The sequence below is a fragment of the Lissotriton helveticus genome, chromosome 5_1 (assembly GCF_964261635.1).
Source record: "Lissotriton helveticus chromosome 5_1, aLisHel1.1, whole genome shotgun sequence".
Taxonomy (NCBI): domain Eukaryota; kingdom Metazoa; phylum Chordata; class Amphibia; order Caudata; family Salamandridae; genus Lissotriton; species Lissotriton helveticus.
In genome coordinates this window covers 128461445-128474380 of record NC_136065.1, presented here as the reverse complement: position 1 = coordinate 128474380, position 12936 = coordinate 128461445, and the positions used below count along the sequence as shown (strand labels likewise).

General features: G+C 45.4%; 1 protein-coding gene across 2 annotated transcripts in view; it reads left to right on the top strand.

Moving 5' to 3' along the window:
* Positions 1–12936, top strand: part of CNTRL (centriolin) — a 1008983-nt gene that overhangs the window by 839415 nt on the left and 156632 nt on the right. For both annotated transcript variants that reach the window (XM_078641873.1, XM_078641874.1), the window contains one exon: positions 10119–10344. In XM_078641873.1, the coding sequence (XP_078497999.1) occupies positions 10119–10344 (226 nt within the window). The remainder of the gene's footprint in view (positions 1–10118; positions 10345–12936) is intronic.

The window sequence follows — 12936 nt, the reverse complement described above, 5'->3', positions numbered from 1 at the left end:
TGAAGGTAACTTTGTCTTTCCATGGGCTTTCCTGGTTGCTGCAGACGTGCCCTGACTCTCCATAGCTTGGGGAGTCCCCGGGACCTTGCTGGACCTCACCGAAGCATCTTTTCTCTCACTGCATGGGTTGCAGTTGCCAAGGCTTTTTGGTCTTCAATCCGGACACCGACCCCCCAGCACTCGACATCCTTCGTGGGACAGCTTGCCTGCTGACTTTGGTCGTCGTAGTAGGAGGACCTTTTAGCATTACCACGAGAGTAGCGGTAGAGAGACGGGTACGCCAGGGTTGTGTTCTGGCCCCGACTTTGTTTTCCCTTTTTGTCAACGGGGTGGTGGAGCACCTGAGGGAGGACCCTGCAGACGCGCCAATCTTGGCAGATGAAAAATCGCCCGCGCTGCTTTTTGCAGACAATACCCTCCTGATCTCTAAAAGTTCAATGGGTCTTCAAAAACTGTTGGATCGGTTCAGCCAGTTTTGCGAGTCCAGAGGCTTGTGCATAAATACAACTAAAACCAAGCTAATGGCTCTGACCCCATCCAAGCGTTTTAGAAATACCATCAAGTTGGATGACTCCCCTTTAGAATTAGTCGAAGCTTTCGACTATTTGGGTGTACGGGTCAACAACTTGATGAAATGGAACTCCCATCTGTCAAAGATGCTTCTTAATCACAAACGTGTGTCGGGGGCTTTTGCTAGGCACCAGCGCCTTTCCCATAGTCGACCTGTTGCTCCAGCCATCAAGGTCTATGAGGTGAAAGCCTTGCCCTCGTCCCTGTACGGGGCGGAACTGTTAGGATTCGAGAACATCATGGAGCTAGTGAGATCAGAGAACAAGTTTTACAGGGACCTGGTCTCGCTTCCTCCATCGACCCCTCTGGTCCCTCTCCGCCATGATTTTGGGAAACACTCAATAAGGGATATAGCAAGGCTACACCCTCTTCTATTCTGGGTTCGCCTTAGAAGGACCCCAGAATTGTGCAACTATGCCTCCGGCCTGACCGAACTGGTCCTTATAGATACAGGTCATAAGATATCCTGGGTATCCAAATTGAAACAGCTGGTGGGGGACATCGGTCTACCAGAAGCCTGGGAAAGCCAGACCCTGCCACCAAAGCAAGTAGTCAAGAAGGCCTACTGGGAGTGGGTGTCTAACGAAGCCATACGAAATTTGAAACATGACTCTCTGACAGAGAATTTTTTAGACCTCATGCCTTCCCCCAAATTGCAACCCTTCCTAGATTTTATTGAATCCCCGAGAGACAGGGCACTGTATCTGAAGCTGAGGTCTGGCACACTCCCTCTGAACGACTTCACAGTGGGGTGGAAACACACGAGGGTGAGGGAAAGTGGGTGCCCTGGCTGTGCTTCTCCCACGGAATCCGTTCCCCATTTTCTCTTTGCCTGTCCAGTGTACAGACAGGCGAGAAGAAGATGGTTGAAACCTGTGTGCTCCAATCTGGGGGCCAAGAACTACAGGCAGGCATTGCGTATTCTCACAACGGACACTTCCGTCCCCAGTGTAATTTGTGGGACAGCAAAATATTTGGGATGTGCCTGGTTAACTAGATGTAAGCTCCTCCAGGCGAACAAGTTGTAGACTCCTGCAACATCCCTTTATTTTTGTGGTCTTTATTGTATATAAATTGTTCTTAAATTCTGTGCAACTTTCTAATGGACTTTTTATATCTTTTATACCCTGTTTTTAATTCCATTTTGTACTGTATGTATGGCAAAACGATACCCTTCTTTTTATAACATTGATGCCCTTTTAAATTGAGGAACGAATTGTGTACACTTTTATGATATTTGTATCGAATTAAGTCATACAACAGCATTACCACTTCCCACAGCTGAACTGAAATCTAGTGTCCTCACAGAGGTTCTCCATTCTTCGACTTCCGCATCAGAACCATTGTTACCCTTCAATGTGGCTTTAACTGAGCCTATTTTAGATGTCTGGCAGAAGCTAATGTCCTCTCCTGCAGTTTCTAGGACAATGGCTAGAAGGTACAAGGTAGCTCCTGGGTATCCGGCTTTTCTATCTTCCCATCCCGGAAAGCCTAGTGGTCCAAGCTTCTTGCTCTTCTAAGTTATCAGCAGGGTCATTTCCATCCACGCCTGCTGATAGGGAATCAAAACGAAGGGAGCAGTTGACCAAAAAGGTTTTTTCGTCTGGAGTATGGCCTTAAAATCTACAAATGCCATGTCTCTCTTTGGACGTTAAAATAAACACCCTCATGGATACAGCTAAGGAGGTTATTTCAAAATTGCCTATGGAGGGGCAGGGGCATTTTTCTGAACTGCTGACGGATGCTCAGGCTGCTGCCTATTAATTTATGTAATCTGATTTTGACACTGTAGACTCTGTGGCCAGAGCAATGGGGTCTTCTGTGGCAACAAGAAGGCATGCCTGGTTAAGGGGTTCAGGCTTTTCGCCTGATGTTCTGGCTACGTTGATGGATTTGCCCAATGATTGGTCTTGTTTGTTTGGAGCTAAGGATGGTTCTGCGCTGCAAACCTTTAAAGATAGCGAGGCTACAGCAAGGTCTTTAGGTCTTTAGACCCAGCCCTTGGACTGTAAACTAACCCTGGGCGGAGCTCGTGGCGTTGCACTACGCGGAACTCCACGAAGTAGCAAAAAACCCTCTGTCGCTCTACGCTGAGCTCCGCAAGCGGTGGCGTTACATAGAAAAATGCAGTTCGCGGTGATTGCACAGTGCCGGATGCTTGTCCACACTGTGCAATCATTGCGAACGGCACCTTGCACAGCGCAAGCGGTCCCTTCTTTCCTTTTCTCCCTCTCGAGTAAATTTTTACTCGAGCAGCAACTTTCTCAACGCAAACGGGCACTTTTTCACTCGCAATGAGAAATCTGACCTCCCCCTGCCGCGTTGAGAAATCTCGTCGGGAGGTTTATCTCCACCCTTGCGCTCGCCAACTTGATGTTGACGATCGCAAACGAGGAAAAATCTCGCCAGGAGGCGGATTTTCCCCGCTTGCGCTCGCCAACTTGACGTTGGTGAACGCGAGCGAGGCAAAAACTGCTCCGCTGCTCGAAGCGGAGTTTTTCGGAACTCTGTGAGCTCCACGTAACGCAGAGTGCGGAAAACTCAGCGAACCCCGCGAGCGGAGCGGAGATCACTACCCAGGCTTACTATAGGCTGTTCGGTAGGTTTCGGGGCTATACGAAGAACTTGTCCTTTCGTGGCAGATAACAACGACAGCAGCAGCAGACAAATTCTCTGTATATATCCTACAGGGGAAGGGGTGGAGGTCATTTGTGGGGTTCTGCCTGACAATAAGTCTCCTCCTCCACTATCTCCGCCTCTTCTACCTCTCCGACCGTTGTTGCAGGGAAGCAGCTCCAGCTCTGCCATTTTTGAGCATGCTTGTCCTGTGGAGGACGGGTGGCCTATTTTCAACCTCCTTGGAGGTCTGTCACTACAGACCTCTGTGTTTTAAACATAGTAGAACATGGGCATGTCCTACCCTTCTGGGAGTGTCTTTCTCCTTTTCCCTTCCTGCTTGGAAGTGCATCTTCTGCTTCTCCAGCAGGAAGTACTGTCATTGCTTCAAAAGGGTGCTACTCCCTGTACTTGATTCCTTTAGTTCTAAGGAAGATTCGCCGAGACCGGGCCCAAGTCATATTGATCGCCCCAGACTGGCAGCGAATGGTGTGGTACACAGACCTCCTATTACTCTCATTGCACCCTCCTCTCAATCTACCTCTTAGGGCAGACCTCCTCTCGCAATCGCAGGGACAGGTTCTACACTCTATTTTCGTACGCAGATGATACACAAATTATTTTTTCTCTATCTGGAAGGGACGGCAGCAATATCTCGGCTCTTAAATTGGGTCTGTCACAAGTGGCAAGTTGGATGCAGGTAAACTTCCTGAGGCTAAATGGTGACAAGACCGAGATTGTAATCCTGGGTAAGGACAAAGATCTCTGGGGCCCTCAACATTGGCCCGAGAGTATGGGTCCTACCCCGAAGCCTGTGGCCCAGGTTTGCAATCTCGGATTTTTAATTGATGGAAAGCTTACGATGCGACAACAGGCCGTTAAAGTGGCTGCTATTTGCTTTGCCACCCTAAAATGGCTCCAAAAAATGTTGTGGATGCTTCCGGTTGCCACTCAAAGGACGGTGGTCCAGGCCTTGATAACATCACGCCTGGATTACGGGAATGTACTGTATCTTGGTGCAGATTTGACAACTGTGAGAAAACATCAGGTTGTACAAAATGCGGCCGCACGGTTGTTACGTAATATTCCCCGGAAAGCATCCGCATCTTCAGCCCTTCGCGACTTGCATTGGCTAGAAATTAAAAACAGAATTAAATTTAAGACTCTATGTTATATCTTTAAGATAAAGCAGGGCTCTTCCCCCAGGTACCTTCAAAGTCTTATTCATGCCTACACACCTAGCCGTACCCTCAGATCTGCAGGGAAAGGAGATTTTGTTGTTCCTAGATTTAGGCTGGTGAAGACGGGCGGCCGCTCATTCTCGCACCTGGGAACCAAAACTTGGAATGCTTTGCCTGTTAGGCTGAAGTTGGAAACTGACCATGTCAGGTTTCGCAAGGGATTAAAAACTTGGCTTTTCCAGCAATAATTTTCAGAACAGTCTCTTTCTAGCTGTCCAATTCTTTAAAACTTTGTAGTTCTTTCTTCTCTAGTCTATCCCTTGGCGCCGGGAAACCCATTGCGGGTAGCTGCGCGCCTTATAAGTTTAAATAAATAAATAAATACACCCCCACCTCCAGAGCCTGCACTTTCCTGCCTGGAGATTAAACAGGCAGCCTGAGTGTTTTCTCTCTCCCACTGGATGTGGTGGGTGTTATTTTATCGGTCAGAAGACACTCCACCAAATCTGTCTATTCTGGTAGCTGGGCTAAATTTGTGAACTGGTGTGGAGGGACGTCAATTGATCCCTTAAACGCCCATTTAGCTGTTGTGCTGAGTTATTCTCTTTGAACCTTTGCATAGTTGTCCTTTAAGGTTTCTCGCATTTATAACTATATTTTTGGTGGCGATCACATCACCTAGGAGGATGAGTAAATTGCAGGCTCGTAGTTCCAAGTCTCCTTTTACATCTTTCCATGCGGATAAGATGGTTCTTAGGACCAGAGCTGCTTTCCTGCCTAAGGTGGTCACCCCATTCCATTTTGGACAATCAATCACCTTACCCCCTTTTAAGGAGGCGGAGAGACCTCTTCGCCTGGACCCCAAGACAGAACCATTCAGGCTGGATGATCAAGATATGTGGACAAGATGAAGGGCAAGGCTGTCCACAAAAGAAGGTTGTCCAGGTTGATAATACTGTGCATTAAGATTTGCTACACCTTGGCTAAAAAGGAGTCTCCAGAAGGTATTCGGGCTCATTCTACTAGAGCAATGTCTTCTTCTTCTGCTTTGACTAGAGGTGTCCCTGTGATAAACATCTGCAAAGCGGCAACTTAGGCCTCCCTCCACACTTTTGCGAAGCACTATTGTTTGGATTCGGAAGTGGGGAGGGACACCCATTTTGCTCATTCTCTGTTCCAGAATTTTTTGGTATAGGCACGCAGACACCCTCCTCTGAGAGCGGGACTACTTGGGGATTCAATTCAAAAGGTGAGGAATCCACAGGCAGATGTATCCATCACAAGAACAAGTTACTTACCTTCTGTAAAGCTTTTCTAGTGGATACAGCGTCTACCTGTGGGTTCCTCACTTACCCACCCGCCTCCCCGCTGCCTGTCTGCTTATACCTGAAATTAATCAATTTATGTTTTATGTGATGCATTGTTTGAATCATGAGTTTAATTGGAATTGGGAAATGTATGCTGTAGAATTTCCTTTTTGGTTATGTTCTGTATGCTATGTATACTTGTGAGAAGGTTTATTGGTCACCCGTTTCGCCTCGAAGGCACGGAAAAAATGGGTGGAACTGACGTCAGCACGCCGTCAAGGTCTTCTTATGGCTCCGATGATGTCACACGAAGTCGTGTGCGGAGCCGCTCCATTGTAACGTCCTCGTCGACGTGGGAGATCTGACCAGAAAAGTTTCTGAGGAAGGCTGAGCATTGGGGTAATTTTAAAAGGTGAGTAATCCTCAGGCAGATACTGTATCCATCAGAAAAAGCATTACCGAAAGTAAGTAACTTGTTCGTTGGTAGCTGGGGCTGTTAATAGCAGACCAATAGGTGATTTGACTTGTGTTAGATGGGAAGAAAGTAAAGTTAAAAGCACAGATTTTAGCTTAAAAATTGGTAGCCTTCTTCCTGAATAGGTATAGTTTGAATAAGTATTAGGTGCACTGTAGTCTTTGGAATGGGATAAAAAGACTTTGTGTTTCTAGGTGTCACAGAGGTTGGTCGCTTGGAGGTAAACGAGTGGGGTTACATGTGAAGGCAAGAGGTTTCAGGGGTTAGACACTAGATGCCTCAAGGACTGTATTCTATGAGTCCCAGAGAGTCCGCTTCTAAAGGCTATAGGTAAACTTGCGCAAATCATTATTGGGGCATACGTAGGTTGCCCAACTTTCTCCATTTAATCGCGAAACCGCTTTTCCATTCCTTCACTTTGTATTTACAGATCAGTGCATTTTTTGAGTTGTAGACGTTCAGTTTAATTGAGCCAACACACCGGATAACAATAATATGTAACGTTTGGGAATGGAAAGTGGTGCCTCGGAGACACGGAGCCGCTTCGTCACCATAGGAAAAGGAGCATAAAGGTTCAACGCCCCAACCCCGGCAAGGGTGGATGATAGGTGGAGGGCATCATGAAGATTGACAAATGGTGCTAGAAGATTATAAGGGGAAAGTTCAGAAGGATCCTAGTCAGCACGCTCAAAGCAAATTATGCATAGACTTTCACCACGCACTGATGCGCAAAAGGGGCATACCAATTCCAATCCGGGTCACGTATCTCACCTGTTTAGACAAAGAAAATTCACCTCTTTACTGAGAAAAGCCCTGCCTCTCGCCACATCAGCACAGGAAACTAGTCACTATTCCGGGCTCCTATTTTGGCCCCACCCTCTTTTCAGAGAATACCAATCCGTCTTCAGCAAACAATGACAGTTCTGCCTGTAGACCAATCAATTGATACAACTCCAGCAAAGATCGATCTATTCGCATTAGCCAATGAGTGAGTAGCAGAATGTGTTTGCTGACATCTGTTTCTGGAATCCTTCCGTAAAAGCCAACCAGAAAGTAGAACGGAGGCAGCATACCTAAAGCGAAGCCAATCATAGCTCTTTTGCAGACCTGTTGGTTCTTTGACACTGGTAAACCAAGCCATACCTTTGTTTTTGCAAACAAAGAAGCACGGCACTCTGCACAGATATCAAAAGACTGCGCTACGTACACGAGACGAACTGTTCACTGCACAGGTACCCAGGTCTGTAGTTGCCACGTCCGGTGCGATGCATGCCATATGGAAAACACTACTCACTGCAAAGCAGCCCTGCACATAGCAGCCAGTTTACAAAGGCTACAGACCCTGTGCACTCAAGCACAGCCAAAGATCACTCCTAGAGCGAGCAGCATAGTATCCCGATTTCTTATTAGCACAGTTGCTGCCTGGCTCCAAGATGGTGGCGTTCTTACAAGGGCAAAAACAGGGATGTGGTGAGATGGGGGATAGTTATCATTAAAGTGATGCTTAGGAGGCGGGAAAAGGGGCTGGGGGAGCAACATGGGGGACTGAGACTAAATGTAGAGAGCACTGCACTCTCCAGAAGGTAAAAAACAAGCACAGAGTAAGCGCTGTGCAGGCACAAGCTTTAACAAAAAGTCCCACAAAGTGGATGAAAACAGTACTTGGGCCATTTCAATTACACCCAGTCAAGAACTATGCGAAACTCTAGCTAGCTTTTTTTATACGAAGGTGAATACCATCTTTTCCGCTTTTACAAATGTAATCCCAAAATCTTTGGCGGACCAAGCTGATTATCTGCAGCCAGAAAATAAAGGGTTGCTGGAGGAGTTTGCTCCACTCACCACCATAGAAACTACTAGCCTTTTGATGCAGGTGAAATCAGGCTCTCCATTGGATCCCTGTCCGATTGCCATCTTAAAGTTAGCAGCAGAGCCCGTCGCTCGATCCTTGACACCCAATTTTAATGGGATGTATAGAGAAGGCTACTATCCATTGGACTGGAAAAAAACTTCCATCTTGCCTCTATTGAAGAAACCAAATCTCGATATTAACGATCCTAATAATTTCAGGCCCATATCTAGACTTCCGACCACCGAAAATTGTAGAGAGACACATTAATACCCAGCTCAGCCAATTCCTGGAATCCACACACGCTCTGGATCAAACGCAGTATGGGTTTCGAAGGGGCCACAGTACGGAAGCGGCACTTTTAAAATCGGACTATTTTAGATCAGGGTGGTAAGGCAGCTCTGATTATGCTAGATCTCTCAGCAGTTTTTGATACGGTCCATCACGTTTTGTTGATGGACCGGCTGCGGGAGATTGGTATTAGGAGAGCAGCATGGAGCTTGTTGAAATCATTCCTGATGAATAGGAGTCAGCCGGTGGCGCTGGGAGAATTTGTATCTAACCTATATGCACTACCGTGTGGGGTCCCGCAGGGGTCCTCACTGAGTCCGACGCTATTTAATTTATATATATCTTCATTGGTGCCCCTTATTCGATCATTTGGTTTTAGTTTGACCACATATGCGGATGACACGCAAATCGTGGTGTCGCTACTTCCATCTGAGGTAAAAAGTGTGGCCCGCCGTTTTAATGAGTGTATGACTGCCGTAGGGTCCTGGATGGCACAGAATTGTCTTAAATTAAACTCTAGCAAGACGAAGGTGCTATGTTGCGGCAATGATCCCAATTTCTGGAGGCCTGATACTCTGGGTCCACTCCCCGCCCCAAACAGGAAGGTTAAAAACCTAGGTGTATGGTTGGACCAGAAGCTTAACTTCAAAGAGCAGATAAATGCAGTGACCTCGGCCACGTCTTTTGTGCTCAGGTCCTGCAAGCAAGTCCTGTGATATCTACTGACAGATTGCCGAAAAACTGTTATCGCCTCCCTCACCATGTCGAGGCTGGACTACTGCAATAGTCTCTATTTTAACATGCAGGAAGGACTACTTCAGAGGCTGCAAGTTTTGCAGAATACTGCTGCCAGACTGGTGTTGGGCATTCCAAAATATGCCCCTATAGCGAAAGAGTTAATGAAGTTGCACTGGCTCCCAGTTAAGAAGCGCACTCGGTTCAAGGCTTTGTGTCATGTGCATAAAGCATGGAGGTGGACCAGCATATTTAAAAGAGCGACTGTACTGGTACACTCCAAATAGACCACTACGATCATCGGATGCCAAATTGGTTCATGTGCCGTTTGCAAAAAAAGCTACATGGGGCGGAAGAAGCTTTGTGGTTAGTGAAGCCAAAGCCTGGAATCAGCTTCCCCTGTACCTAAGGGGTATGTAGAATCTTTTGGCTTTCCGGAAGGCCTTAAAGACTTGGCTGTTTACGGATTAGACTGATTCCGATTCTGTCCAAGGAAGGGTCACACAGCGTCGGGACACCTACGGGTAACAGTGTGCTTAAGAAATTTTATAAATAAATAAATGGAGACTGATAAGAGAAAGACACAGGAAATCGTATGCTACAGCCACTAGAACCGGAGGAAAAGTAAGTAAAAAGCTCAAGAACCAATGAAAAACAAGGGGGGGGATGTAAGCCCCTTTTAAGATTTATATTAACAATAGATTTTACAAGCACAGCGCAGGCGCTATGAGGGTAAAACTGAAAAAGTACAAAATAATGAAGTAATACTATCACAAAATGTGCTGCATAATTTGCCTTTTCTTGCTGCATACTTTATTTCACCATGATGCATAATTTGCCCAACCCGACGCATAATTCTAGTGGCCCTGACAAATGCCTCACCAGTGAAGTAGAGTTATGCAATGCTAAAATAAATATTATTTATTAGTATAGAGATCAATCTTTTTTTTTTTCTGTGCACCCATTTAACAGTTGAGCTCGCTGATATAGCTAGTATTAAAAACATGTTTTAAAGATAATATTTATATTATATCTCAGTTCTGTATTGTAGCAGTTTCTGGAGCCCTTCTAAATACATTTTCTATTTTATTTAGCTTCTTCTGCAGATCAGGGATCATGTACAATGTGAAGAACAAAGGTATGAAGAATTGGCAGCTAAACTGAAAGACCAGAAGCAAGTGTTGGAGAAGGAGCTGGCAAGCAAGCAGAGCACCCTGGACCAGATGACAGAAAAAGTTTCCACTCTGGAGGAACAGGTCCTAAAATATCATAAAGAGGAAAAATGGTGCTCAGCCCTGGAGGATTCTCTCACAAAAGCCAGTAAGCCCTGTGAATATTAATATCAAATCTTGCCGCATAGCGGTGTTGTTATCTTTACCTTTGATCATAGTATAGATCAGTGTTTCCCAAACTTTTTTAAAGCATGACACACTTTTTAGAACGACAAACCTTTGTAACCCACCTAGTTTTAATGGACATGAGACAGGAGATTTTCTTGATGTGACAAAGCATTGTATGGTAGTGCACTGTCATTTATAGACAATGCATTATCCATTGAATTGACAATTATTTTGCACATGCAGTTTTACTGATCAAATGGTATTGTACACAAATGGTTTGTGGAAATTGGGTTTCTGTCAATATTTATAATTTGTGGATTACCAAGTAATGTGTCTCAATTGGTTTTGGTCCTATTGACCACCATTGAAACCCATTCCTAAATTAAACTGGCTGCCTCTTGATAAGAGAATCCACTTTAAGATCTTGTGTATTGCACACAAAAAACATCACCCATCAAGTGCCTCTTATCTTGTCCAATCTTCTCTTGCCTTATATACCACTCTGTAAGCTGCGCTCTGCGGATCTGCACCTCGCGTGTGTTCCGTGAGTCAAAAGAGCAAGAGTTGGGGAGGGGGAGGCGGTCTTTCAGGGCGATGGCGTCAGCCCTTTGGAACACTCTCCCTGTGACAATCAGGAGCATCCAGAATCATGGGGCCTTTAGAAAGGCCATCAAAACATGGCTCTTTCCAGTCTGGTTTTTGCCCCCTCGTCTCCACCCTGCGTTGTGTGTCTAGTTCTAGTGCTGGGACGCCACGTTGCTGGGGCAGCCATGCGCCCTTTAAATCTATTAACAGAACATAACATTAAAATCTTTATTTCCTTCACACTTTGCTTACGTAACTCCTAAATTTGTACAATTCATTTGCAGGTAACTCCAATGTGTTGTATGTTACAAAAAATTACATCCTACAGACTTTTCTTTTGCACTCCCTGTACCTTATTTTCTTTTTATCCTACAGCGAAGTGTAATGAGTTTTTAAACACCAGTCTCCATCTTTAAAAACGTAAGCAGCAATTTGTCAGAAGACATAACCTGACATTTGACCTCTGTCATTGAAGTGCATCAAATGTGACAAGATCAATGCAGAATGTAAAGGCATCTTTATTTATTGCTTGGACTTTCACTGCCCACCAAAAATCAGCTCGCGACCTACCAGTGGGTCACAACCCACAGTTTGGGAAACACTTGGATAAATAGCATCCTCTTCATGGTAGAGGTTGTAGGTCTAGCAGTTTCTTCATAGAAGTTTGCAGATGAAATGGTGCCATTAGTGGCGGTGGGGGGGATAGCAGGAGTAACTTTGTATGAAGTCACACTGTAGGAATTTCAGATATAACTAAGAGGCTTTTTTGATGGGGTTACTTTTTCCAATGTTGCCTGTCTTTTTCTTTGTTTTAGATGGTAGAGGCGATCAGCTCCATGATCCATTTAGAGTAAACGCAAAAATTCCACTGAAAAGTTATGGACTGCTTTGAGTCCCTAGGCCTAAGATGGAAACAGTAACCTGACCTCCGTGATGCATCTTAAAAGTGTACTCTTTGTTTCTCTTGTGCTGTGCGCATGAAAGTAAATATCCAAGTATGCTAGTTCAAATGCAGGTTTCAAGTTTGCCATGGTTTACAGGTGACACATGGTGATCAATGCATTTTATTGATGAGCAGGTGGTCTGCCTGGTGATTTAGCCAGGCAGATGACCTTGTGCTTTTTGCCCAATGTAGGAAGCTGTGTTTCTGTTGCAGTAACCCTCCCACTTTTTGCCGGACTAATGATGCACTGTGACTTGAAATGCCCTGGGTCCCTGCCAATCAGGTTCCCAGGGCCTGTGTTCTTTCCCAAAACTGTACCTTGTACCTCTAATTGGCACCTCTCTGGCCACGTCAGTCCTTAGTAAAAGGTACCACGAGTACCAAGGGTACTGTGGCCAGGGAAGGCCTCCAAGGGCTGCAGCACTTATTGTGCCACTCTTAGAAGCCCTGTACCGTTACACACACTGCCATTGCAGGCTGCGTGTTTTGATGCAGTATAAAGTGAGGAGTCGACATGACACACATCTTTGTGTAACAAATACACAAGGGATGCTACAGGTCTAAACACGGCTCAAAAATGTCTGCTTACTAAACAGTGGGTGCATGTAAAAGCAAAGTCTGGTGAGAAACAGTGTAGAAATATACCCATCAGCCCACCAGGTGGCGGAAACTCATCATCTGGGATTTTTATCAAACTGATATCTGCTAGGTTACTCACTTAAGATATCGTGAGAGATTCTAAGAACAGATCCGCCAGTGATGGAGGCCAAAAAGTTGTAGTACAGGTGCTGAGATGGGAAAAAGTTGCAGTGCTCAAAAGGTGTGTGAACCAATAATAAAAAAGTGAAAGTTAAAATTGCCTAGTGTGGTGCCAAGAAATGACTTTATTGAAAGGGCCACCACAATGGCAAGGTTAAAAGCAGAGTGTAGATAGTGCCAACAAATACTACTATCAATAGATGGAACTGGTTGACATGTTTCAGCCAAGTAATGGCTTTCTTCAGGACCTTATGGTATTGAAACACTACTGCAACAAGTGAGGAC